The sequence below is a fragment of the Cetorhinus maximus genome, chromosome 4 (assembly GCF_964194155.1).
Source record: "Cetorhinus maximus chromosome 4, sCetMax3.hap1.1, whole genome shotgun sequence".
Taxonomy (NCBI): Eukaryota; Metazoa; Chordata; class Chondrichthyes; order Lamniformes; family Cetorhinidae; genus Cetorhinus; species Cetorhinus maximus.
In genome coordinates this window covers 174,039,511-174,066,800 of record NC_135882.1, presented here as the reverse complement: position 1 = coordinate 174,066,800, position 27,290 = coordinate 174,039,511, and the positions used below count along the sequence as shown (strand labels likewise).

Below are 27,290 nucleotides of genomic sequence, written 5' to 3'. Positions count from 1 at the left end.
GTAGAACTATAACGCATGGTACTGATGCTTTGAAATAAGCAACCAGTATGCAATCTTAACTCTGGAGGTATTGCATAAGGGGAAGCCAGGAAGAAAATATTTTTGAAATTCTGTTTGCCTGAAATTGGACAATATTCTCACTATCTTCTCAGCAGTGATGTTGAAATTCTCATCCTTGTTTTCAGGTCGTCTCACTGCCGCCCCCCACCACACCGTGTCTGTAATCTTCCCCAGCCCCACAACCCTCTGAAATCCCTGCACTCTTCTAATTTTGGCCTCTTAAGCATCCTTGATTTTCACCGCTCCACGACTGGTGCCCGTGTCTTCAGCTGCCTGGGTCGTAAGCTCGAATTCCCTCCCCCTGTCTCTCTACCTCCTTATTTTAAGACGTTTCATGATACCCACCTCTTTGACCAATCTTTTGCCCTAATATTGCCTAATGTGGCTCGCTGTCTAATTTTACCCTGTAGCACTCCTGTTAAGTGCCTTGGAACGTATTATTATGCTCAAGAGACTATATAAATATTTCTTTGATCTATTCAAAGTTAGAATGACAATTTTAAGGTGTCGTAAATAACCTCTGTGATCCATTAACCTTAAGTTTTGCACTGAACTGAATGCTTTCAGGGGCCAATAATTCAACCCAAATGCTATATTTTCAGGGTTTTTTTAACCATTATAACTGGAATTTAAAAGCGGCTCCTTTCATTTTGTGTACATTTCATGGCCTTTTGTGCTACATCGTGTGTTGCAGTTATAGGTTTATTTTTTTTTTAAAAAAGGAAGACTTGTATTTCTACAGAGCCTTTGACAGTTGCAGGACATCTCAAAATGCTTCACAGCCATTGAGATGCTTTTGATCATGTAGCCACTGTTGCAGTGTGGAATCGATTAAAATCTGTCACTCCTTTTGGCTTCTTTAAGACTGCTGCTTTATTGAGGAAGTAAATCTTGCTATCAACAACGGAGTCACAGAGAGCACCAACTTCTTCCTTATTAAATTTAACATTTGTTAAATACCAATGCCTTCTATTTAATGCAAACTACGTGAATTCATTATCTGGAAAAACTCAGCAGGTCTGGCAGCATTGGCGGAGAAGAAAAGAGTTGACGTTTCGACTCTTCATGACCCTTCAGCAGAACTGAGTAAAGTTAGGAGAGGGGTGAAGTATAAGCTGTTCGCATCTGTTCTGATGATGCTACCTTCAAAAACAGTTCTTCTGACATGTCCTCCTTCTTCCTTAACCGAGGTTTTCCACCCACGGTCGTTGTCAGGGCCCTCAACCGTGTCCGGCCCATCTCCCGTGCATCCGCCCTCACGCCTTCTCCTCCCTCCCAGAAACATGATAGGGTCCCCCTTGTCCTCACTTATCACCCCACCAGCCTCCGCATTCAAAGGATCATCTTCCACCATTTCCGCCAACTCCAGCATGATGCCACCACCAAACACATCTTCCCTTCAACCCCCCCCGGCGTCATTCCGTAGGGACCGTTCCCTCCGGGACACCCTGGTCCACTCCTCCATCACCCCCTACTCCTCAACCCCCACCTATGGCACCTCCCCATGCCCATGCAGAAGATGCAACACCTGCCCCTTCACTTCCTCTCTCCTCACCGTCCAAGGGCCCAAACACTCCTTTCAAGTGAAGCAGCATTTCACTTGCATTTCCCCTAACTTAGTCTACTGCATTCGTTGCTCCCAATGCAGTCTCCTCTACATTGGAGAGACCAAACGCAAACTGGGCGACCGCTTTGCAGAACACCTGCGGTCTGTCCACAAGAAAGACCCAAACCTCCCTGTCGCTTGCCATTTTAACACTCCACCCTGCTCTCTTGCCCACATGTCTGTCCTTGGCTTGCTGCATTGTTCCAGTGAAGCCCAACGCAAACTGGAGGAACAGCACCTCATCTTCCGACTTAGGCACTTTACAGCCTTCCGGACTGAATATTGAATTCAACAACTTTAGATCTTGGAATCCCTCCCCCATCCCCACCCCCTTTCCGTTTCTTCCCCTGCCCTTCTGTTTTTTCCAATAATTTATATAGATTTTTCTTTTCCCACCTATTTCCATTATTTTTAAATCTATACTTGTAATGCCCTGTCAGTCTTTCCACCCCACCCCCACTAGAGCTGTACCTTGAGTGTCCTGCCATCCATTCTTAGTTAGCACAGTCTCTTAGATAATATCACCACCTTTAACACGTCTTTGTTCCTTTGTCTGTGACATCTTTTGATTATCTGCTCCTATCACTGCTTGCTTGTCCCTACAACCCCCCCACCCCCCCAACTTCTCTTCTCCCCCCCCCCCAACCAACTTCTCTTCCCCCACCTTAAACCAGCTTATATTTCACCCCTCTCCTAACTTTACTCAGTTCTGCTGAAGGGTCATGAGGACTCGAAACGTCAACTCTTTTCTTCTCCGCCAATGCTGCCAGACCTGCTGAGTTTTTCCAGGTAATTCTGTTTTTGTTTTGGATTTCCAGCATCCGCAGTAGTTTTTTAGTTTTCTGTTTTTATACGGGAATTCATTACCTGACTAGCTCTTGTGAGCAGTGATACAAACCTGCATTGCAGTGGGTGGCTCTTTAATTAGTAATATAACCTGGACAACATTAATACTCAAATCAGACATCTACTCGGGGAAATTCCAAACACCCTGGCCTGGCTTTTTTTAAAAAAGTTTCATTTTACTATTACAAATTGTTACTTAGAAATGACAGCACAGAAATAGGCCGTTCAACCTAAAAGGTCTTTGCTGGTGTACGTGCTCCACACAGGCTGCGTCCTCACCCTTTTTCATTTAATACCATCAACATATCCTTCCATCCCCTCCATTTGCTTTTCTAGTTTCCCCTTAAATACATCTATACCATTTGCCTCAGCTAGTCCATGTGGTAACAAGTTCCACCTTCGCACTGGATAAAGAAGTTTCCCCTGAATTCCGATTGGATTTATTTATGAGCATCTTATGTTTGTGACTCCTAGTTATGGTCTCTTTCTTCCCCCACACAAGTGGAAACATCATCTCTAATTCAACCCTTTCATGATCCTGAAGACCTCTGTCAGTCTTTTCTGACCACTCAGTTTCTTTTCCAAAGAAAAGAGCTCCCAATCTCAAGTTTTCCTGAAAGGTATAATCTCTTAGTTCTAGTGTCATTCTAGCAAATCATTTTTGTACCTTCTCCACCACCGATATGTGCTTTTTATAACATGGAGACCAGAACAGTTCACAACTCCAAGTGATCTAGCCATGGTCCCGTGCAAGTTTAACACACCTCTATTTAATTCTATTTCCTTAGGAATGAAACCTAGTTAGTTTATTTTATTGCCATATTAAACCTGTTTCACCATTTTGTGATTATGCCTGTGAGCTGTGTCCTAGGTCCCTCTGCACCATTTAATACTCATTTTCCAAGGAGTACATGGCTCCTTTATTCTGCCTGCCAAAAGATATCAAATGACACTTGTTCATTCATGTTCATTTGCCAGTTATATGCCCATTGTGGAAAGTTATTAATGCCCACCTATATTTTGTTGCTTTCATCTTCTGCATTCACTGCGCCTTCCAGTTTGGTGTTGTCTGCTTGTTTTCAAATTGTGCTTCTGTTTCCCAAGTCCAACTCCATTACGTAAATGGTGAACAACAGTGATCCCAGCACCAACAAAGGCTGGGACCTTAATATTCAACCATACGTGACATTTTGGAAAGGCAGGAAGCTATGAAAAGGTGGTGGGGTAGTTCTGCTAATATAGCACAACATTAGTACAGTAATGAGGGACGACCTTCATTCTAAAGAGCAAGATGTAGAATCAGTTTTGATAGAAATAACAAATACTAAAGGTAATATGTTACTTATGGGAGTAGTTTATAGATCCCCTAGCAGTAACTACACTAGGACAGGGTATACAGGAAGACATAATGGTGGCTTGTAAGAAAGGCACTGTAATAACCATGGATGATTTTAAATAAAAACTGAAAATACTGGAAAAACTCCGGTCTGGCAGCATCAATGGAGAGAGAAACAGAGTTAATGTTTCGAGTCTGTGTGACTCTTAGAAGAGTCATACAAACTTTGCTGAGGTTTTCCAGCATTTTGTTATTATTTCAGATTTCCAGCATCCGCAGTACCATTTTAATCTACATATAGGTTAGATCAGATTGGCAAAGATAGCCTGGAAGATGAGTTCATGAGAGTGTTTTCCGGACAGGCTCTTAGAGCAGCATGTTCTAGAGCTAACTAGAGATCCGGCTGTTCAGACCAGGTAATGTGCAATGAGTCGTGTTTAATTAATGACCTCAGTAAAGGTAGCAGTGATCATAACATTGGATTTCACATTCACTTTGAGGGAGAGCAGGTTGGATCTAAGATTAGTGTTTTAAATTTAAATAAAGGCAGTTAGGAGGACATGAAGTCGGCTGGCTAAAGTGAACTGGAAATTAGGTTAAGGGATAGTTTAGTAGAGATCTAGTGTAAGATATTTAAGGAGATATTTCATGACACTCAGCAAAGTTATGCTCCAGTAAGAGAGAAAGACCCTGGGAGAGGAATGCATCACTTGTGGCTGACTAAGGAAGTTAAAGATAGTATCAAATTGAAAAAACAGCCATACAATTATGCAAAAATTAGTGGTAAATGAGAAGGTTGGACAGAATTTCAAAACCAGCATAGAACGACTTAAAAAAAAGGGAGAAATGAGAGAAAGCTAGCTAGAAATATAAAAACATAATGAGAGTTTCTACAGGTAATTAAAAAGGAAAAGAGTAACTAAACTGAACGTTGGTCCTCTAAAGAGTGTCTGGGGAATTAATAATGGAAATAAGGAAACAGCAGACGTATTGAACAGATATTTTATCTGTTTTCACTAAGAGACAAATAGCATTCCAGAAATAATTGTTAATCATGACATGAAAGGGAGAGAAGAACTTAAAACAATTACAATCACCAGGGAAAGAGTGTTGAGAAAATTGTTAGAACTAAAGGCTGACAAGTCCCTAGGTCCTGATGGACTTCATCCTAGGGTCTTGAAAAAAGCCGCTGCTGAGATAGTAGCAGTATTGCTTTCAATCTCCCAAAATTCCCTGGATTCTGGAAAGATCCCATCATATTGGAAAATAGCGAACTTAACTCCACTATTCTAGGAAGAAGGGGGATGGGAAGCAGGAAACTACGAGCTAGTTAGCCTAACATCTGTCACTGGGAAATGCTAACATCTATTAGTAAGGAGGTTATAGCAGGACATTTAGAAAATCTTAATGCAATCAGGCAAAATCAACAGAGTTCTGTGAAAGGGAAACCATGTTTGATTAATTTATTAGAGTTCTTTGAGGAAGTAACAAGCAACATGCATAAAGGGGAACCTGTAGATGTGGTGTACTTGGATTTCCAAAAGCATTTGAGAAGGTGCCACATTGAAGGTTGCTACACAAAATAAGAGCTTTTGGTGTAAGGGGTAACATATTGGCATGGATAGAGGATTGGTTAGCTAACAGAGAAGTAAGTAGAGATAAATGGGTCGTTTTCAGGTTGGCAAGATGGAGTGGGGTGCCACAAGGATCCGTGCTGGACAATTTACAATCTATATCAATGTCTTGGATGAAGGGACTGAATACATGGTTGTTAAATTAGCTGATGACAAAGATAGGTAAGAGAATAAGTTGTGAAGAGGACACTAGGAGTCTTCTGAGTTTATTACTTTGTCCCTTTTTGAAAGTCTTCTGAAAGTACAAAAATATCGAGTGTACTGCATTACCCTTGTCTACCCTTTCTGTTACTACAAAGAATTCAATAGGGTTGATCAAGCATGACCTTCCTTTTTGAAATTTATTCTCCCTACCCTTTGTTTTCAGTTTCCGGATTTTTAAAATTACATCTTTTGAGTAAGGATTCCATTAAAGGTCTCTGAGCACAATTCAAAAAAGAGCAAGGGCAGATTCCCCCTCTGTCTGCCTTGGTGTCTAGATCACAATATATCTGCACTGGAGTGCTGCTTTGGGCTGCAGTAGAGTGCTTAAGTTGGAGTTTGGTGACTGAGGGAATTTAAGGGTTAATTTCTGTCTAAGGTCGAGTCTGTCTTTAATTTAGTAATTAACTAAAAGTTGCTGTTTGGGTTGGAAGAAGGTGAGTTTTAGGCCAGCTTTAAAACAGGGTTTACACAGGCTCTGCTTGCAACCACAAGTAATTAATTAGATAACTAGTTTAAACAGGTTTTCAGAGGCGAGATTTCAAAGTATAAAAACAGGCCATCTGACAGTGCTGACTTTGTCTGCACTGAAGTGCTGCTTTGGGCTGCAGTAGAGTTCTTAAGTTGGAGTTTGGTGGCTGAGGGAGTTCGGTGAGAAGGGAACAAGGTGATCCTTTGAGTACCATGAGTACGGTCAGGTAAGTATTTACTCCTTTTATCGCTTATAGTTTTTAAGGTCTTATTTTGTGGTTCATAATTTTTAAGGGCTATATACTGTAACAACGAGGAGCAGGGAAGAAGGGCCCTAGAGTAATTGATATTATTTGATATTAAGTATCTTCCGAAAGGTTTAATTTAATTTAAAGTGGTAAGTCATGGCAGGAGAGCTCAAAGCTGTGGTGTGCTCCTCCTGCTCTGTGGGAAGCCGGGAACATTTCCAGTGCCCGGGGCCAGCATGTGTGCGGGAAGTGTCTCCAGCTGCAGCTCCTGGAAGCCAGGGTTTTGGAGCTGGAGCGGCAGCTGGGGACGCTGTAGAGCGTCCGCAAAGTGAAGAGTATCGTGGATAAGACGTATAGAGAGGTGATCACACCGCAGGCTGAGTCCACAAGCAGGAAGAGAATGGGTGACCAGGCAGAGCAAGAGGACTAGGCAGGCAGTGCAGGAATCTCCTGTGGCTATTCCTCTGCAAAACAGATGTACCGCTTTGGATACAGTTAGGGGGAATGGCCTCTCAGGGGAAAGCAGCAACATCCAAATTCGTTGCACCACGGTTGGCTTTGCTGCATAGGGGAGGAGTAAAAAGTGTGGGAATGCAGTAGTTATAGGGGATTCAATTGTAAGGGGAATAGATAGGCGTTTCTGTGGCCGCAAACGAGACTCCAGGATGGTATTTTGCCTCCCTGGTGCTAGGGTCAAGGATGTCTCAGAGCAGCTGTAGGACATTCTGAAGGGGGGAGGGTGAACAGCCAGTGGTCATGGTACACATTGGTACAAACGACATAGGTTTAAAAAAAAAAGCGATGAGGTCCTAAAAGCAGAATATAGGGAGTTAGGAAGTAAGTTGAAAAGTAGGACCTCAAAGGTAATGATCTCAGGATTGCTACCAGTGCCACGTGCTAGTCAGAGTAGAAATAGCTGGATATATCGGATGAATGCGTGGCTGAAGAGATGGTGTGAGGAGGGGAGGGTTTCAGATTCCTGGGACATTGGGACAGGTTCTGGGGGAGGTGGGACCAGTACAAACTGGACGGGTTACACCTGGACAGGACCGGGACTGATGTCCTTGGGGGAATATTTGGTAAAGTGGTTGGGGAGGGTTTAAACTAAAATGGCAGGGGGATGGGAACCTATGCAAGGAGTCAGAGAAGGGGGAATCAAGGACAAGAACAAAAGACAAAAAGGAATAAGGAAAGCGATAGGCAGAGAAATCAAGGGCAAGAATCAAACAGGGCCTCAGTGAAAAATAGTGGGAACACGACAAGTAATGTTAAAAAAACAAGCCTTAAGGCTTTGTGCCTTAATGCAAGGAGCATTCGGAATAAAGTGGGTGAATTAAACGCGCAAATAGGTGTAACAGTTATGATATGTCGGGATTACGGAGACATGGCTGCAGGGTGACCAGGGATATGGGAACTGAACATCCAGGGGCATTCAGTATTTAGGAAGGACAGACAAAAAGGAAAAGGTGGTGGAGTTGCATTGCTGGTCAAAGAGGAAATTAACGCAATAGTGAGGAAAGATATTAGTTCCGACGATGTGGAATCTGTATGGATAGAGCTGAGAAACACTGAAGGCAAAAAGCGTTAATGGGGTTGTATATAGACCCCCAAACTGTAGTGGTGATGTTGGGAATGGCATTAAACAGGAAATTAGAGAAGCATGTAATAAAGGAACATATGTAATTATGGGTGACTTTAATCTGCATATAGATTGGGCAAATCAAATTAGTAACAAAACCTTGGAGGAGGAATTCCTGGAGTGTATACGGGATAGTTTTCTGGACCAATACGTTGAGAAACCAACTAGAGAACAGGCCATCCTAGACTGGGTATTGTGTAATGAGAAAGGAATAATTGGCAATCTAGTTGTGCGAGGCCCCTTGGGGATGAGCGACCATAATATGATAGAATTCTTCATCAAGTTGGAGAGTGACGTAGTTGATTCTGAGTCTAGAGTCCTGAATCTTAATAAAGGAAACTATGATGTTACGAGTTGGCTGTGATGGATTGGGAAACGTTGCTTAAAGGGATGACGGTGGATAGGCAATGGCAAACATCCAAAGAGCGCATGGGTGAACTGCAACAATTGTTTATTCCTGTCTGGTGCAAAAGTAAATCAGGAAAGGTGGCCAAACCATGGCTTACAAGGGAAATTAGAGATAGTATTAGATCCAAGGAAGAGGCATACAAATTGGCCAGAAAAAAAACAACAGACCTGAGGATTGGGAGCAGTTTAGAATTCCGCAAAGGAGGACCAAGGGATTGATTAAGAAGGGGAAAATAGAGTACGAGTGTAAGCTTGCGGGGAGCATAAAAACTGACTGTAAAAGTTTTTATAAGTATGTGAAGAGAAAAAAGATTGGTGAAGACAGTTGTAGGTCCCTTACAGTCAGAAACAGGGGAATTCATAATGGAGAACAAAGAAATGGCTGACCAACTAAATACACATTTTGATTCTGTCTAGTAGAGTCGATGAGGGGGAGCCAATGGGTGTGGTTTATTTGGACTTTCAGAAGGCTTTCAACAAAGTCCCACATAAGAGATTAGCGTGTAAAATTAAAGCGCATGGGATTGGGGGTAGTGTATTGAGATGGATAGAAAACTGGTTGGCAGACAGGAAACAAAGTGTAGGAATAAACGGGTCTTTTTCCGAATGGCAGGCAGTGACTAGTGGGGTACCGCACGGATCGGTGCTGGGACCCCAGCTATTCACAATATATATTAATGATTTAGATGAGGGAACTAAATGTAGTATCTCCAAATTTGCAGATGAGACAAAGCTGGGTGGGAGGGTGAACTGTGAAGAGGATGCAGAGATGCTTCAGTGTGATTTGGACAAGCTGAGTGAGTGGGCAAATGCATGGCAGATTCAATATAATGTGGATAAATGTGAGGTTATCCACTTTGGTTGCAAAAACAGGAAGGTAGATTATTATCTGAATGGCTATAAATTGAGAGAGGGGAATGTGCAACGAGATCTGGGTGTCCTCGTACACCAGTCGCTGAAGGTAAACATGCAGGTGCAGCAGGTGGTAAAGAAGGCAAATGGTATGTTGGCCTTCATAGCCAGAGGATTCGAGTACAGGAACAGGGATGTCTTGCTGCAATTGTACAGGGCCTTGGTGAGACCACACCTGGAATATTGTGCGCAGTTTTTGTCTCCTTATGTGAGGAAGGGTGTTCTTGCTATAGAGGGAGTGCAGCGAAGGCTTACCAGACTGATTCCTGGGATGGCGGGACTGACATATGAGGAGAGATTGAATCGATTAGGATTATATTTGCTGGAGTTCAGAAGAATATGGGGGGATCTCATAGAAACCTATAAAATTCTAACAGGACTAGACAGGGTAGATGCAGGAAGGATGTTCCCGATGGTGGGGGAGTCCAGAACCAGGGGTCACAGTCTGAGGATACAGGGTAGACCATTTAGGACTGAGATGAGGAGAAATTTCTTCACCCAGAGAGTGGTGAGCCTGTGGAATTCGCTACCACAGAAAGTAGTTGAGGCCAAAACATTGTATGTTTTCAAGGAGTTAGGTATAGCTCTTGGGCGAAAGGGATCAAAGGATATGGGGAGAAAGCGGGGAGCAGACTGTTGAGTTGAATGAGCAGCCATGATCATAATGAATGGTGGAGCAGGCTCGAAGGGCCGAATGGCCTACTCCTGCTCCTATTTTCTATGTTTCTATGTTATCCATCAAATAGCATCACTTGATAAAAACAGATTACCTGTTCATTTATTTCATTGCTCTTTGAGAGCTTGCTGTGTGTGAATTGATTGCTACATTTGGAACATTGCAGCAGTGACGGTAGTTCACTAGTACTTAATTGGCTTTGGTGTGCTGAAACATCTTAAAAGATGCTGTAGAAATACAAGATTGTTCTTTCATTCCTGTTGTCTCTCCCTCTGTCTTATCTGGTTCTTGTATAACTTTGCCCATTTGCATCCACCTCAATTGTGCATCACATTTTTATACAAAACGACTGACTCATGTTTGTTTTTCCAACCTTCACCATCTCTTGCAATTAAAATGTGTTGATTTCTTTGAGCCTCCTAATAATTTTCAATCCAAACTTTATATATATATATATATATGGATTTTTATAGAACAGCCATTTATGCTGTACCCCTAACAGATGTCTGGTCAAAACTCTCCATTGAGTCAATACCGTGCCCATGAGACTGGTACTGATTTTATTGTGTGCAGTGACTCATTGGGATGCTGTAAGCATGTCATTTTCACTGTCACTTTATCCTCAGACTGTTTCTAGCCCCAAGGAATTCCCTTCCTCAACCCCTGTACCTCTCCATTGCTGTCTCCTCCTTCAAGACAATCCTTAAAACCTATCCCTCATGATAAGCTTTTGGTTGCTCCCCCCAATGTCGTTTTGGCGCAGTCCATTTTTGCCTGATCCCACTACAGTTCTATGAAGCACCTCGATACATCTTTTTGTAGTTTAATATACAATATGAAGCAAATTATCATGAATAACATTGCAATGAGTGGCTTGTAGCTGCCAACAAGCCAGTGGCACATTTGTGCGTTAACTGTTTCTCATTCTACGTTCGCCACGGCATTTATTACTAAATTCCTGTGTAAACGTGTCACACTGTTGTTACGCCCTTCCACTAGAGGAATGCTATTTCGCCTCTCAGGCATCTCCCAGTTCCTCAACCCTTTTCCCAAGAAGCTCCTGTTCTCCAGTAAACACTCTGCTTTCTAAACTGTTGAGTTTTGGTATAGAGCTATAGAAGACATACCAAGTGAAAACTATGTGTAAGGTACAGAGGTGGCCTGCCAAGATGTTACCAAAGATGTGGGCCTTTAATTATGAGGAGAGGTTGGAAAAGTTAGGACTGTTCTCTTTGGAACAGAGAAGGCTAAGAGGTGATCTGATAGTTCAAGATGAGAGGTTTTGAGGCTCAAAATGAACTGATTTCCTCTGTCGTGGGGACAGAGGGTCATTAACCACAGGTCAAAAATTTTAAACCATTGGCAAAAGATCGAGAGGGGAGTTGAGGAGGAATTTTTTTCACTGATCTGTTGAATGCTTTTCCTGTAAAGGCGGTGGAAGCTGATTCCATAAATAACTTTCAAAGGGAATTGGGGAATAATGAACTTACAGACAAACGGTAGGGATGTGGGACTAAGCATGGTTTCAAAGAGCCAGCACGGACACAATGGGCCTAATGGCCGCCTCCTGTGCTGTAGATTTTTGTGTTTTGATTAAATATTAAGGATTCTGTGTATGACTTTTTAAATGGGGATTGAATTACTTTTGGTTCCAGCCCATTTAGCTGGTTGCCTGAAAATCTGCATCGCCTGAGCACTTTATTTGGCCTTGACTCCCCATGTACAGTGTCACAGCAGATTAACTAAGGTATATATTTTTTACTTTCCTTCATGATGGTGCTAGTTAAAATGGGAAGCCATCATTCAAAAGTAGGATTGGCAAAAGTTCTGACGTCTGTGAAGCTAAATCAGGCCAGGACGCCAACCTCTGAGGCAGATGCAGCAGGTTATTTGCTCTGAATATGAGGTGAAGCCAAATTAAACATAGGAGGGAGAAAGGAATAGGAAGTTGTGCTGATGGGGTGAGATGAAAGACATTTTTTGTATTTATATAGCACCTGTCACAGCCTCAGCATGTACCAAAGTGTTTTACAAGCAATTAAGTACTTCTTTGAAGCATAGTCAATGCTGTAATGTTTCGGGTTCAAGTCCACCAGGACCTGAGCACAAAAATCAGCGCTCCAATGCTGTATGCACTGCAGGAGTGCTGCATTGTCTGAGGTGCCGTCTTTCAGATGAGACATTAAAGTGAAGCCCTGTCCCTCTTGGGTGGACATAAAAGACCCCGTGATACTATTTTGAAGAAGAGCAGCAGGGGAGTTATTCCTGGTGTCCTGACCAAAGTTTATCCCTCAATCAGCATTACAAAAAAACAGACTACAGTGTCTGGTCATTATCACACTGCTGTATGTCGGAGCTTGCTGTGTGTAACATGCCTGTGTTGTTTCCTACATTACATTACAACTTCAGAAACGTGTTGTTATCTTTAAAATGCTTTGAGAAGACCACTGGTCATGAAAAGCACCATATAAACGCAGTCTCTTTTTTTTTCGAAATCCTGGCCCCTGATTACCTAATTATTGTTTGACTCACCACCACCTTCTCGGGGGCACTTAGGGATAAACAATAAATGCTGGCCTGGCCAGTGACACTCGCGTCCCGTGAGCAAATTAAATAAAATCTCTTATTTTAGAATTCATAAACATAACTTGTAAGGTTTTGCATAAGGAAGATGCAGAATAACTGACCAAGTCTCCGGGGCAGTTCTACCCAGCTTCCAGAACTATTGCTTCAACAATCTCTCCATAGTTATTAAAGTATTTAATGGAAGCCTTGGGTGGGAATTTTAACCCATACGGTCGAGCCCTTTTTTTTTAAAAAAAAAGCTTTATAAAGATATAAAGTAAAATACAATTGTTGAGAAAGCATTCCATGAAATCCTATCCTTTACCTTCCATGGCCATTTAAGACCAAACTTTTGCTGCTCGCCCTTGCAGTGTAATAACACTTATTTAATAAAATTTCAGGCAGTCGGGACTTGGTTGTAAATAATGTGTTTAATATCTCTAATTGGAAAATATTAGCAAGACAAAACAGTGGGTCATTTGGCATTTTTTCCGGAGAGCTTACTTTCCGACTGGGAAATGCGCATTATTTTTAAGCTTCCACCTATCCACTTTCCTGCCCACTCAGTTACTGTTCACATAGTGTTACACATTGTTACGTAGAATTTAGAGCACAGAAACAGGCCATTTGGCCCAATTGGTCCATCCTGGTGTTTTGTGCTCAACATGTGCCACCCCCCACCTTGTACACCTCATCCTATCAGCATATCCTTCTATTGCTTTCTCCCTCTCCCCTCAATTACTCTGAATAACATGAGCTTGATAGATTGCCAAACTACCACGAGCAAAGCTTCCTTCATGGTGATGTGCCAGTAATTCTCTTGCATCTCAGTTACAACAGTGGGTGGGAATCGTGTCAAAAAAACTTTGGAAACCTAATGCATTAAAGAAACAGGACAAATGAATTTAAAAGCTAAATACTTGTGGATGCTGGAAATTTGAAATAAAAACTGAGTGCTGGAAATACTCAAGTCTGACAACATCTGCAGAGAGAGAAACAGAGTTAACACTTCGAGGCGCTTCGACAGAAGAGTTTCTGAGTCTTATTAGATCTGAAGCATTAACTTTGTTTCTCTCCCTCTACAGATGCTGCCAGACCTGCTGAGCATTTCCAGCACTTTTTGCTTTTAGTTAGGACAAATTAATGGATTGTTTTGGGGTAGGTTTTGAAAATTGGTAGCAGTTCAACGGCATTACCATCACTGAATCCCCCACTGTCAACATCCTGGGGGTCATCATTGACCAGAAACTGAACTGGACTAGCCATATAAATACTGTGGCTACAAGAGCAGGTCAGAGGCTAGGAATCCTGCAACGAGTAACTCACCTCCTGACGCCCCAAAGCCTGTCCACCACCTACAAGGCACAAGTCAGGAGCACAATGGAATACTCCCCACTTGCCTGGATGAGTGCAGCTCCAATAACACTCGAAGTTTGACACCGTCCAGGAAAAAAGCAGTCCACTTGATTGGAACCACATCCACAAACATTCACTCCCTCCACCACGAAAGCACAGTAGCAGCAGTGTGTACCATCTTCAAGATGCACTGCAGAAATTCATCAAGGCTCCTTCGACAGCACCTTCCAAACCCACAACTGCTACCATCTGGAAGGTCAAGGGCAGCAGATAGATGGGAACATCACCACCTGGAAGTTCCTCTCCAAGCTACTCACCATCCTGACATGGAAATATATCACCGTTCCTTCACTGTCGCTGGGTCAAAACCCTGGAACACCCTCCTGAACAAGTTCATTCTTCTAAACAATGCCTTAACCATGTTGCTGAGCAGGAAGAGGGTTGTTGGTGTACCTACACCACATGGACTGCAGCAGTTCAAGAAGCCGGCTCACCACCACCTTCTCAACATCAACTAGGGATGGGCAATAAATGCTGGCCCAGCCAGCAAAGCCCACATCACGTGAATGAATAAAAAAATGACTTTATTTTCATTCATCTTCGATCACCATTGCCACAGCCTTTCTGTAGCTTTTCGGGTACAATGCCTTAACCATGTTGCAGAGCAGGAAGAGGGTTGTGCTGGAAACTTAATTTTGGTACAGTCCAGCCAAAGCTCCTCTTAAGTTGGAGGTCAGTTGATGGTACTGTCGTGGTGGAACTGGGTTACGAGTACAAGCCCCACGTTGGGCAGTTGCTTTTGCAGCCGATAGCAGCTAACTATACAGTGCCTTTAACAGTAAAAAGGAGTGCTTCACAGGAGCATTATTGGACAAAATTTAAAATCAAACCACATAGGATTTTAGGACAGGTGACTAAATCTTCATCAGAGAGGTATGTTTTAAGAGGTGTCTTAAAATATTAAATATTAGGAAGCCATTGTTTTCGGTCCCTCCTTCAAACTCTGCTCGCAAACTTGGTGTCGCATTTGATCCCTGAGGTGAGCTTCTGACCTCGTTTGTGCTATCACTAAGTCTGCCTATTTCCACCTCCATAACACCCCCCAACACCCCACCGGTCTCGGCTCCTCTGATGCTGAAACCCTCACTTGTGCCTTGTTACCTCGAGACCCAACTAATCCAACACGCTCCTGGCTGATCTCCCACATTATACCCTCCATAAACTTGAGGTCATCCAAATCTCTGTCCCTGCCCCAACTCGCAGCAAGTCCCGATCCCCTGTACTCCCTTTGCTGACTGACCTGCATTTTTTCCCGGGTAAGTAACGTCTTGATTTTAAAATTCTCATCTTTTTGTTTTTAAATCCCTCCATGGCCCTGCCCTTCCCTATCTCTGTAATCTCCTCCAACCCCATAACCTGCTAAGATATCTACATTCTAATTCTGGCCTCTTGTACATCTACAATTTTATTTGCCCCACCATTGGTGGCTGTGCCTTCAGTTGCTTGGGCCCCTAGCTCTGGAATAGCCTCCTTACCCCTCTCTGCTTCTCTATTTCACTTTCCTCTGTTAAGACACTCCTTAAAATCCACGCTGTGTGACCAAGCTTTTGGTCATCTGATCTAATATCTCTATGTGGTTCGATGTTCTATTTGTTCTATCATGTCCAAGTGTCCTGGACCCATATTTATCCCACAACAGAAAAATAGCCAGAGCTTAAAGGGTTAAGTTTGCATAGGATTGGGTTCATAAAATTATAGAATGGTTATAATAACAACTTGTATTTCTTCAGTGTCTTTAAAATAAAATCTCAAGGCACTTCACAGTGACATTATAACACAAATTGACACTGGGCCATTTCTTTAATTCTTTCACAGGATGTGGGCATTGCTGCCTAGGCCAACATTTATTGCCCATCCCTAATTGCCCTTGAGAAGGTGACATTAGGGCACATGATCCAAAACTAGCTCAAAGAGGTAGGTTTTAAGGAGTGTCTAAAAGGAGGAAAGCAAGGTAGAGAGGTGCAGTGAGGGAATTCTAGACACTCTGACTCTGTCTCCTAGAGCCCAGGCAGCTGAATGCATGGCCACTAATGGTGGAGTGATTAAAATTGGGGATGCTTAAGAGGCCAGAATTGATATCTCAGAGTTATGGGGCTGGAGGAGATTACAGTGATCGGGAGGGGCGAGGTCATGGTGGGATTTAGGAACAAGAAAACAAAATTAGTACAGGAGGAGGCCATTTCAACCATTATGTATGTGCTGGCTCTCTGCAAGAGAAGCTCTGCTCGCCCACTGCCCCGCCATCCCTGAGTTTAAAAGGTTGAGAGTTAGAACATAAGAAATAGGAACAGGTATAGGCCATTCGACCCCTTGAGCCTGATCCACCATTCAATAAGATCATGGTAGATCTGCTTGTGTTTCGAATTCCACATACCCATCTCCCTCTAACTTGCCTAACAAGAATCTAATAAGAACGTAAGTTGATCTCGTTATGTTTTAAACGATAGATGGATTTGATAGAATAGATACAGAGCAGCATTCCTCTAGTAAGGAATTTTTAACTCGTGGGTATAATAAAATTAGAGCTGGGTCATTTGTGTTTCACAAGCGAGGCGGCAAGTGCTGAGGCTCAGCTGAAATTTTTAAGACTGATATCAACAGATTTTATTGGTCAGGGTTGCCCTGCTATGGATCAGAGGTCAGTAAACGGAGTTGAGGAACAGATTAACCATTAACTGAATGGTAAAACTGCCTTGAAGGGCTGGATGGCCCCATCCTCGATGAGTAATTATCCCTCAGTGTTCTGCTAAGGAAGTGTTTTGTTTTGCTTTTTGCATTACCTGGAGCTCAAAAGTATTCCTTGAGCTGCCAGCTCTCTTGATTTTAAGTGTCAGCTTCTTTTTGAAGAGCTCTGTACTTAATACTGTCATAGATGAATAACAGGTTTAAAATATTATTAAAGCTACTTTTAAAAAAAAATTCCTTTATTTGACATCATTGGGAAGAATCAATGAAGGAGCAGCTGCCTGGATTTGAACTCCCAGTGCGGGCTTGAGTAGTAAACAGTCCCTTCACTCCCCTCCGCCCCCCCCACCAACCCAAGCTCACTGCTGGCTGACTTGCCAAGTCTCCTGCCTGAACCCAGTGGAGAATCTTCTCGAGAACAATCAGGGATGGGCACCAAAATGCTGGTCTTGCCAGCAATGCCCTGATCCCATAAAAGAAAAAAAAAATGAAGCCTTAGCCAGTAGGAGCAGGGTTTGAGATGGCAAGAGTCCTCGGCTGGGGACTGGAAGAGCAGCCCCAATTTCCGTGTCGGCCCAAGCTTTCTTTGTGGAGCCTCGAGGAGCTTTCCTGTGCATATTTACACATTGTCTTTTCATAATGTTATCCACATAAAGAACATACTTGATGTCAACCGTGGTTGAGTGAGTAGCACTCCCGGAGCCAAAGGGTTGCAGATTCAAGTCCCCACTCCAGAGACTAGAGCAAAATGATGTTCCCAGTGCAGTAGTGAGGGTGTGCTGCGCTGTCGCAGGTCCCATCTTTTGGATGAGGCGGTGAACTGAAGCCCTGTCTGCTGTCTCGGGTGAAAGTTTAAAAAAAATGTCAGGGCCGCTATTACAAAGGAGAGCAGGGGGGGGTTGTCCAATATCCCTCAACTAGCATCACAAAAAACAGATTATCTGGTCATTACCACATTGCTGTTTGCGGGAACTTGTGCATGTGTTAGCTGCCATATTTTCTACATTTCAAATTATGTTTCAAAAAGTACTTCATTGGCTGTAAAGCACATTTGAATATTGTGAGGTCCCGAAAGGCCCTATTGAAGAACAAACTTGCATTTCTATAGCCCTTGAACATTTCTCTTGGCCCAATCAGTATGAGCTAACTTTGCTCGTTGGGCTGTCTAAAATGAGAGGATTTTGTCTGGACCGAATTGATGAGTAAGGGTGTTATTGTCTAAGAACCTTCACTTTGTTCCCCTCTCTCTCAGATATGCAGGACTGGGCAGTGTGCAGCATTGGGAGTGTTTGCCTTGGGCAGTGAAGCCGATAGCTTGGATTTTCAACTCCTTGATGGGGAGGTGGTGGTGTACCATTTGCATTCCCACAGGTGTAGAATTTGTCCCTTGGTGCCAGGCAAGGCATAAAATGTAACTTGCCATTGTTGACATATTTCTAAATATGTATGATCTATAAACTGCTCAGTTTAGCAAGTTACCCTCTTTAAGGGTGCAGTGCAAACACTTAATGTTGATACCTTGTGAATAATTCTTAATATTTTCTCATTATGTAGCTTTGTAAAATATACTTGAATGTGAGACTTACGACCCGAATGACTCAACCGAAACAGGTTGAATAACCCGCCAGTTTAATTAATCTTATTTTTAAAAGAAATCGGTGGGCAGTGTTCCTGTATAGTGAGAGATTGTTCCACAAAGAATCCTGAAATGTCTCAAATTGCAGGCATTGTAGTGTTCCTTTTTAAGGGAATGTCTCGAGAGACATTTTTCTTAGTGAGCTGTTGTGTGAAAGTCAAGGACAGTCCTTTCCCCTGCCTCTTCCCCCGCCCCTACCCCTGAGACAAAGTGATAAAAGTTTTTCAGAACTATTATATTCACTTACAGATATAATCTCTGTTGATCTCTGGAGATGAAGTTTGTAAATGTTCTTGATGCTACTTTAGAAACCTTTCAAATTCTAAAGCCTTGACTGGCCAGGTGGGCAAAAGAGTGTTGGATTCAAAGATGCTCACCATTTCATTAGATTGTAATGAATCATCAAAGCACCATGAATCTGCAGTCTTAACAATCAGATGAGCTATTAAATGGAGGCCCCACCTATCACTTCAGGTGGAGCTGCAAGATTCCGTGCCACTGCTCAGAAGAAAAACAGGGCAGCTCTACCAGATGTCTTGGACAGAGATCGATAGATTCCTGGATACCAATGGCATCAAGGGATATGGGGATAGCACGGGAAATGATGGATGATCAGCCATGGTTAAATTGAATGGCGGAGCAAGCTCGATGGGCCAAATGGCCGCCTCCTGCTCCTATGTTCCTATGGATAATATTTATCCCAAAATCAACAGCGTGAGGGCAGGAGTGGGGCAGTGCGGGGGGAAGATTATCTAATCTAAATAAATGGCTGTTAGTGGTAGTTTATTATGCGCCGTTATAATGGGCTATTACATTTCCTCCTTTTATTCATTCACGGGATGTGGGTTTTGCTGGCTGGACCAGCATTTATTGCCCACCCCTAGTTGCCCTTGAGAAGGTGGTGGTGAGCTGCCTTCTTGAACCGCTGCAGTCCATGTGGTGTAGGTACACCCACAGTGCTGTTAGGAAGGAAATCCAGGATTTTGACCTAGTGACAGTGAAGGAACGGCGATATATTTCCAAGTCAGGATGGTGAGTGACTTGGTGGTGTTCCCATCTATCTGCTGCCCTTCTCCTTCTAGATGGTAGTGGTTGTGGTTTTGGAAGGTGCTGTCTAAGGAGCCTTGGTGAATTCCTGCAGTGCATCTTGTAGATGGTACACACTGCTGCTACTGTGTGTCGGTAGTGGAGGGAGAGAATGTTTGTGGATATGGTGCCAATCAAGCAGGCTGCTTTGTCCTGGATGGTGCTAAACTTCTTGTGTTGTGGGAGCTGCATCAGTCAGGCAAGTGGGGAGTATTCCATTACACTCTTGACTTGTGCCTTGTAGATGGTGGGCAGGCTTTGGGGAGTCAGGAGGTGAGTTACTTGTCGCACGATTCCTAGCCTCTGACCTGCTCTTGTAGCCACAGTATTTATATGGCTAGTCCAGCTCAGTTTCTTGTGAATGGTAACCCCCCCCCCCCCCCCCCCAGGATGTTGATAGTGGGGGATTCAGTGATGGTAATGCCATTGAACTTCAAGGGGCAATGGCTGGACTATCTCTTGTTAGAGATGGTCATTGCTCGACACTTCTGTGGCGTGAATATTACTTGCCACTTGTCAGCCCAAGCCTGTCCAGGTCTTGCTGCATTTGGACATGGGCTGCTTCAGTATCTGAGGAGTCATGAATGGCGCTGAACATTGTGCAGTCATCAACAAACATCCCCACTTCTGACCTTATGGTGGAAGGAAAGTCATTGATGAAGCAGCTGAAAATGATTGGGCCAAGGACACTACCCTGAGGAACTCCTGCAGTGATGTCCTGGAGCTGAGATGACTGACCTCCAACAACCACAGCCATTTTCCTTTATGCTAGGCATGACTCCAGCCAGCAGAAAGCTTTCCCCCTGATTTCCATTGACTCCAGTTTTGCTAGGGCTCCTTGATGCCACACTCGGCCAAATGCTGCCTTGATGCCCAGGGCAGTCACTCTTACCTCACCTCGGAAGTACAGCTTTTTTTGTCTATGTTTGAACCAAGGCTGTGATGAGGTCAGGAGCTGAGTGGCCCTAGCGGAACCCAAACTGGGCGTAAGTGAGCAGGTTGTTGCTAAGCAAGTGCCACTTGATAGCACTGTTGATGACCCCTTCCATTACTTTATTACCACGGTGACTACACTTCAAAAATAGTTCATTGTCTGAGAGGTGCTTTGTGACATCTGGGCATGAAAGAGGCTATATAAATGCAGAGGAGAAGCTTCTTTTACCCAGAGAGCAGATGTGGAAATAGCTACCACGCGAAGTAGTTAAGACAAGTGGTAGAAGGCTTTTGAAGGGAAGCTGGATAAGTGCATGTTAATATAATTGCTACCCTGTCATATAGGTTTAGGCAGAGTCATACTTCTGGTTCCCCTGCCTGCTTAAACTCGTCTGAGCAATTCTGGGCCTTTGTACCAGGGGTTGATTGTGACACCCGTGTAAATTCAAAATGCTGGGACTTGTGCCTCTTTCAAAGATGCAGCACTGAGCTGGGCAAATTTTCCAGGAGCAGTGTAATTTAAGAATAATATTTAGGTGGACTTTTCACTCTAGTATGATTTATTGCTGTAATATTAGGGTTTATTTGATTTATCTACGTATGTGTTGAAAACTGCAAAGAATTGATTGGCCTTTTAAAGGCAACTGGGAGTTCTCTGGATCCGCCAGTGAGAGTCAAGACTCGAGTTCTGGAGCTTAGATTGCAGCGTCATGCCATTCAGCTAGTCACATCGAAACAAGTGGAAACCTGAAACTTACTAGTGAATGTTGGCAAACTTCTGGAAACCTGGAACGCAAGATGTAATTGTTGGCCCTAAATTTGCTCAACTTCTGTTCTGTGATTGTTAGAATGATGTTTGTTAGAGTTCTCACCCCTTAAACATCTCCAGCCTTAATCACAGTCGCAGAACTATTACAGTGCACAAGGAGGCCATTTGGCCCATCATGTCTACAGCAGATGTCCAAATGAGCAATTCCCTTCTAATCGTTCTCCTGCCTTCTCCGGGCAACCCTGCCACCATTGACAGCTATGTTTTCAGCTGCCTGGGCCCCAAGTCTAGGAAGAAATGGTGGCATAGTGGTAATGTCACTGAACTAGTAATCCAGAGGACCAGGCGAATGCTTTAGGCAGATGGGTTCGAATTCCACCACGGCAGCTGGTGGAATTTAAATTCAGTTAATTAACCTGAAAATGAAAGCTAGCCTCAGTAATGGTGACCCTGACAACGATCATTGGTTGTTGCAAAAACCAGCCTGGTTCATTAATGTCCTTTTGGGAAGGAAATCTGCCATCCTAACCTGGCCTGGCCTACAAGTGACTACAGACCCACAGCAATGCGGTTGACTCTTAACTGCCCACTGAAATGGCTGAGCAAGCCACTCAGTTCAAGGGCAATTAGGGATGAGCAACAAATGCTGGCCTTGCCAGTGACACCCACATCCCATAACTGAATAAAGAAAAAAACACTCTACAGTTTCCTCCCTAAAGCTATCCACCTCTATCCTCCTTTCAGGAACTCCTACCTCTTTGTCTAAGTTTTTGGTTGCTGGTCCTAATGTGTCTCCTTGTGTGGCTCCGTGTGAAATTAATTGCTCCTGTGAAACACCTTGGGACATTTTATTGTTCTAGGAACTATGTAAATGTTTGTTATTTGTGAAGACTTCACTGCAGTTTAGTCAAGATTGGGGCTTTCTGACACTGCCCATGCTGTTGCTAGTGGGAGCTTATTAAAATATGCATGAATGACCTGGAAGAGCATTGGAGTGCCCAGTCTCTATAATTAGTACCTGCTTTGTGTCACGGGTAGCTCGTGGTGTTAAGTATTGCACATGCCTGTTGCCAGCATGAGCAACTTTCAAGATAAAATTACTAATTTACCTAGATACAAGAGAAAGCAGTGGGGTGCAGTGAGCATGGGTTGAGAAAGGAAGATTGTATTTGATAACCTGAAAGGCCTGTGACCAATACAGTAGATAAGCAAAATGCAGTGGATGTTGTGTATCTAAACTTTCAGACTTTGACATGGTACCAAACAAGAAATTGTGAGAAGATCAAAAGGTGCTGTTTTTGGGAGAGGGTGGCAAATTACATTTTAAAAATTGGTTGGAGGGGAGGAAACGGAAGTTAAATAGTCATTTGGTAGTGCAGAACTGGACTATTGCTGATCAGAGAGATGTTACCAGAGTTTTTGCACTTGCAATCATCAGGAGAAACGCAAGAATGTCAAATTTCAAACGATCACAACAATTTATACTACTGGCAAAAAGGGTGCTGATTGGTTGGCAAGAGAGGTCTGATTGGCTGAGGCATTGCCTTGGAGGAATCAACGGGAAACTTTTGGGTCCCCAAGCTCCCGAGTAATTCAAATAAGGCGCTAGACTTGAACATATTCCTTTTGTTTGCAAAGAATAGATCCCTGTGCATAACTCTGTTGCTTCTAGCAAGCGTAAATAAGCCACATTGAGAAATGGTAGTTGTTGAGAATAATTCCTCAGATTGGTTGCAAGTGGGTAACGATAACCCATAGGTTTTCATTCACTGTCTACATCAATGACTTAATGCAACGATGCTCAAATTCTGCGGCAACCCTAAAATAGGCATTGTAAATAATTGAGGCCCAAAGAAATCTGGAAGGGGGACTGTTGATAAGATGATAAAAATGAGCCAAAAAAAACCAATGGAATTTCAATGCCAGTAAAGGTGAAGTGGTACCTTTTCATTTTAAAAAATATATTAACATATTTTGATGCGAAAGAGCAGAGGGATTTGGGTGTTGAGATTCACAAGATATTAGAAGCACCCTGTGGTATTTAAAGTTATTCTGGGATGGGACATGGTAAATGGGAACAGACTGCTTCCTGTAATTAAGAGCTTAGAATGAAGAGAACATAGATAAAAGATTAGTTGCTAGAGATTCAGGGCAAAAAGCAGGAAAAACTTATTTTTCTTTCACACAGATTGCTATGAAGCTGTGAAAAGACTGGCCGGCATTAGCCATCCTCCATTACCAGCACCCGCCATTCAAGAAAATGGGAGCAGTGGTTAATATCTAAATTTTAAGGCCGGTAAGCTGCCAAGTGCTTAATAGAAAGATGAGGTGCAGATCCTCGAACTTACATTCAGTAGAACAGTATGCGAGACCAGGGACAGAGGTGAGAGTGGGATGTAGAATGTGTATCCAGAGAGCGATTACATTGTGAAACTTGCTGCCACAATTCTGAAGAGGTTTTTATATTGGACTCAAAATATTAACTCTGTGTGTCTTTCTCTCTCATGTGCTTTTTCTCTCACGCCCTCTCTCTCTCTCCTGCGCCCTCCCTCACGCATTCTACTGTCTGATGACTTTTTCCAGCACTTTTCTTTTATTATTATCGCTGTCACAGGGACTGGTTGAGGTGAATAGCATAGATGCATTTAAGGGGAAGCTAGATAAGCACATAAGGGAAAAAAGAATAGAAGGATATGATGATGGGGTGAGATGAAGAGGAGAGTTGGTGGCGGCTTGTGTGGAGTGTAAGCCCTGGCATGGGTTCAACCCGTTGAATTGAATTCTATGTAACTGGTGGAAATTTGGGCTCATCTCCCCTTGATGTTGTAAACCATGATCGCATTGAGTGGCAGAGCAAGGTCGATGGGCTGTTTGATCTAGTCCTCCTATTTCTTGTGTCAAACACAGGTGGATGTACGTACGTATGTCTGACAACCTAGTGCAGAAAGAAAGTGGAAAGTGATCAAGAGTGAAATACTAGTTTTTGTCCATTAAATATAAGATGGTCACGAATAATTTCAAGAGGGATTTCAGGTGAAACTTAGTTACCCGGAGAGTGGTGAGAATGTGGAACTCACTACCACAGGGAGTGGTTGAGGTGAATAGTACTGATACATTTAACAGGAAGCTGGATAAAAGGATAGAAGGATGTGTCGATAGAGGGTGAGATGGAAAAGGGTGTGTAGAGGCTTATGAGGAGCATAAATATTGGCATGGGGGTCTGAGGTCAGGTGTGGCGGGGGGGGGGTGAAATCGGTTGTGGTGGGTAAGGTGGGGTTGTCGGAGGTCTGGGGGGTTGGTGGGGGGAGTTCCAGGGTTGGGGGTAGTCCTGTGGGGCCAGTCTTTACAATAGTTACCCAGAAGTTAGAAACTGTTTTAATTCTTCTAACTTTTTCTGGGTAACTATGGTATAACCCCGGCAGAACCATTGAAGTTTGTGATTTAAACTGCATTTTTGGATGGTTCCCAGTGCAGTGCATTTGTCCAGAGGAAGTTAGCACTTCTGGGCAATTGCCGTGCAAGCCCTTCCCTGGGAACTTGCCAGAGGGACTCCCCAGCGCATCTTTAGGGGCACCCCCCAAATCCGATGCTGGGGAGCACGGAAGTTATGGGCCATTAACTTCTGGCAATCCTGAATAAATGGCAGTTATTATTTAGCTAATAAATAACTTGTGCAAATACAATCAATTCTATTTGTACTGTTCTCACTTCTTAAGAACTATTTTTTTTAAAAATGGCAAGGACTGCAAAAATAAACTCATTTTGTAGAAACTAGACCCTATTCTGCTCAGGTGCAAAAAGATGCAAGTGCTGAATGGCACTGATTCGCTCCAGTTGAAGCACATTTATTCATTGTGCAGTGCTGCCTTTTGAAGCACTGTCTTGTGATTTGTGAAGTGTGAAAAATCAAGATGAATTCAGTTTTACAAATAACTTTTTGATGTCAGTGAATAATTAACAATGTAAAACCCATTTTCTTTTAAAATAATTGAACGCCAGGCTCCTCAGCTTAAGCAGAAACCTCATCTCAGCAGAGCTGCAGCGCTGAATGTGGAATGAGCAGAAATTGTCTGTTCTTGTCAAATAATTATTTTGATAACATTTTAAAGTCAGTGTGCTACACAGACCTTTTTAAATGGTGAGCGTTTCAAGGTACAGTGTTTGCATTTCTTATGTAACCCTGGCCTCATGAGCATTCTTGATTTTTAACCATGTCATCATTGATGGCTGCCTTCAGCTGCCTTGGCCCTAAGCTCTGGAATCCCCTCCCTAAATTTCTCCACCTCTCTGTCTCGATTTCCTGCAAGATGTCCCCTGAGACCTTCACTTTTGACCAAGCTGTCGGTCATCTGATCCAGTATCTCCTCATGTGGCCTGGTGCCCAAGTGGCCCACTGGGTAGCGCACTGTCCTCTGGCCAGGAAAGGCCTGGGTTCAATACCTGCTCCAGGATTTGGGCATCATGGGAATAATGTTCATCCCAATTGAATTTTGTAAGATTCTGAGGGGGCTTGACAGGGTGGATGCTGAGAGGATGTTTCCCCCGCTGGGGGAATCTGAAACTACGGGACACACTTTAAAATATTAAGGGCCCCCCTCATCTAAGATGGAGATGAGGAGGATTTCTTCTCTCGCAGGGTCATTAGTCTGTGGAATTCTCTTCCACAGAGAGGCTGGGTCGTATATTCGAGGCTGAATTATGTAGATTTTTGATCAACAAGGATTATGGGGGTGTGGGGGGGAGGGGGGGTGGAGTAGGTGTGGTGCAGACAGGAAAGTGGAAATGAGGCCACAATCAGATCAACCATGAATGGCGGAGAACACTCAAGGGGCCAAATGGCCTACTCCTCCTAGTTCTTGTGTGTCTGTCTTTGTTTTCTAGTGAAACACCTTCTTATCCCCATATATGTTGCTGTAGATGAGTAAGTAGCTGGTGAGGATCCTGTTGTGAAGCGTGGGATAGACCAGGGGTTGAAAAGCCTTCATTCTCACAGCTGGGCCTCATGGGTAACTCTGGAGATATTCTGGATACGTCCAACTCAGGAAATGAACTCTGTTTTTGGAATTAAGTTTCAGATTGCCCGAGGAACATGTTTCCTGCCAGAGCAATGTATTTTTTCTCTCTCTAGATATCCATTAGCAGCCAGTATCCATCTCTATTCAAAGCCCTATTCGAACAAAGAACCCAGTAAGAGCCCTCTGGGGCTGATATCAATAGCCACCTGAATAATATGCCGGCCTTCATAATGTTGCACTGTTTCCTTGCCCATGCAGAGTTAGTGGGTGCAAGTAGAGAGTTCCCATTTCTTAGTGCTGTCAGGGTGATATTTAATAGTTATAGGGTCATTTGCGGTGCAGGGGGAGGCCATATTTAAAGGAAATTAAATCAAAGTTTTTATTCTTGTGGATTGAAAACATGACAGATGGAATTTAATGGCAGAAAAGTGTAAACTCATGCATTTTGGAAGGAGCAATGAGCAAAGACACTCTAGACTAAATGGTATAATTTTAAAAGAGGCTACATTGCAGCGCTTGACAAACTTTTCCCCCACTGTGACCCCATTTTAATGCTTGAAAATTGGTGCAACCCCAAGGGAGAGTTGTTGAGCAGGGGCCAATAGTTTTTGCCCTCAACCTTACTCTTGAGGCCTCGGAGCTAAGAATCGTGCACCCGCGTGAAATGGAGCCTATCACGGGAGTGTTCGCCAGATTCTCCACTTGGTAGTCAGTCGCTACTGCCTCCGAGCTTGTGACTCCAAATACATTGGGGTCGTGACCCGTGGTTTGGGAACCCCCCGCCCGGGATGTAGGAGGAGAGAGACCCTATTGATAAGGAGGAATTTCTTCACTCAGAGGGTGATGGAGGCTCAGTCGTTGAGTATGTTCAAGACTGAGATCGATAGATTTCCACGTATTAAAAACATCAAGGGATACAGGGATAGTGCAGGAAAACGGTGTTGAAGTAGTTGATCAGCCATGATCTTACTGAACGGCGGAGTAGGCTTGAAGGGCTGAATGGCCTACTCCAGCTCTGTTTCTCATGTTTTTATTATTTACACAAGCCTTTGATGGAGAAAGTTGATGAAGGCTGCAGTATGTGACCCTAAGCTTTATAAATAAGAGGCATAAGAGTACAAAAGCAAGGTCGTTATGGTGAGCCTTTA

General features: G+C 43.4%; 1 protein-coding gene across 4 annotated transcripts in view; it reads left to right on the top strand.

Moving 5' to 3' along the window:
- LOC144680043 (transcription initiation factor TFIID subunit 4-like) overlaps nt 1–27,290 on the top strand; it is a 160,453-nt gene that overhangs the window by 118,061 nt on the left and 15,102 nt on the right. The window contains exon 15 of one of the 4 annotated variants that reach the window (XM_078541156.1): nt 23,316–23,424. The exons of the other annotated variants lie outside the window; for them this stretch is intronic. Within the exon in view, the coding sequence (XP_078397282.1) occupies nt 23,316–23,333 (18 nt within the window). The 3' untranslated portion in view covers nt 23,334–23,424. Of the gene's footprint in view, nt 1–23,315; nt 23,425–27,290 lie in introns of those variants that run through there. 4 annotated transcript variants of the gene reach the window in all.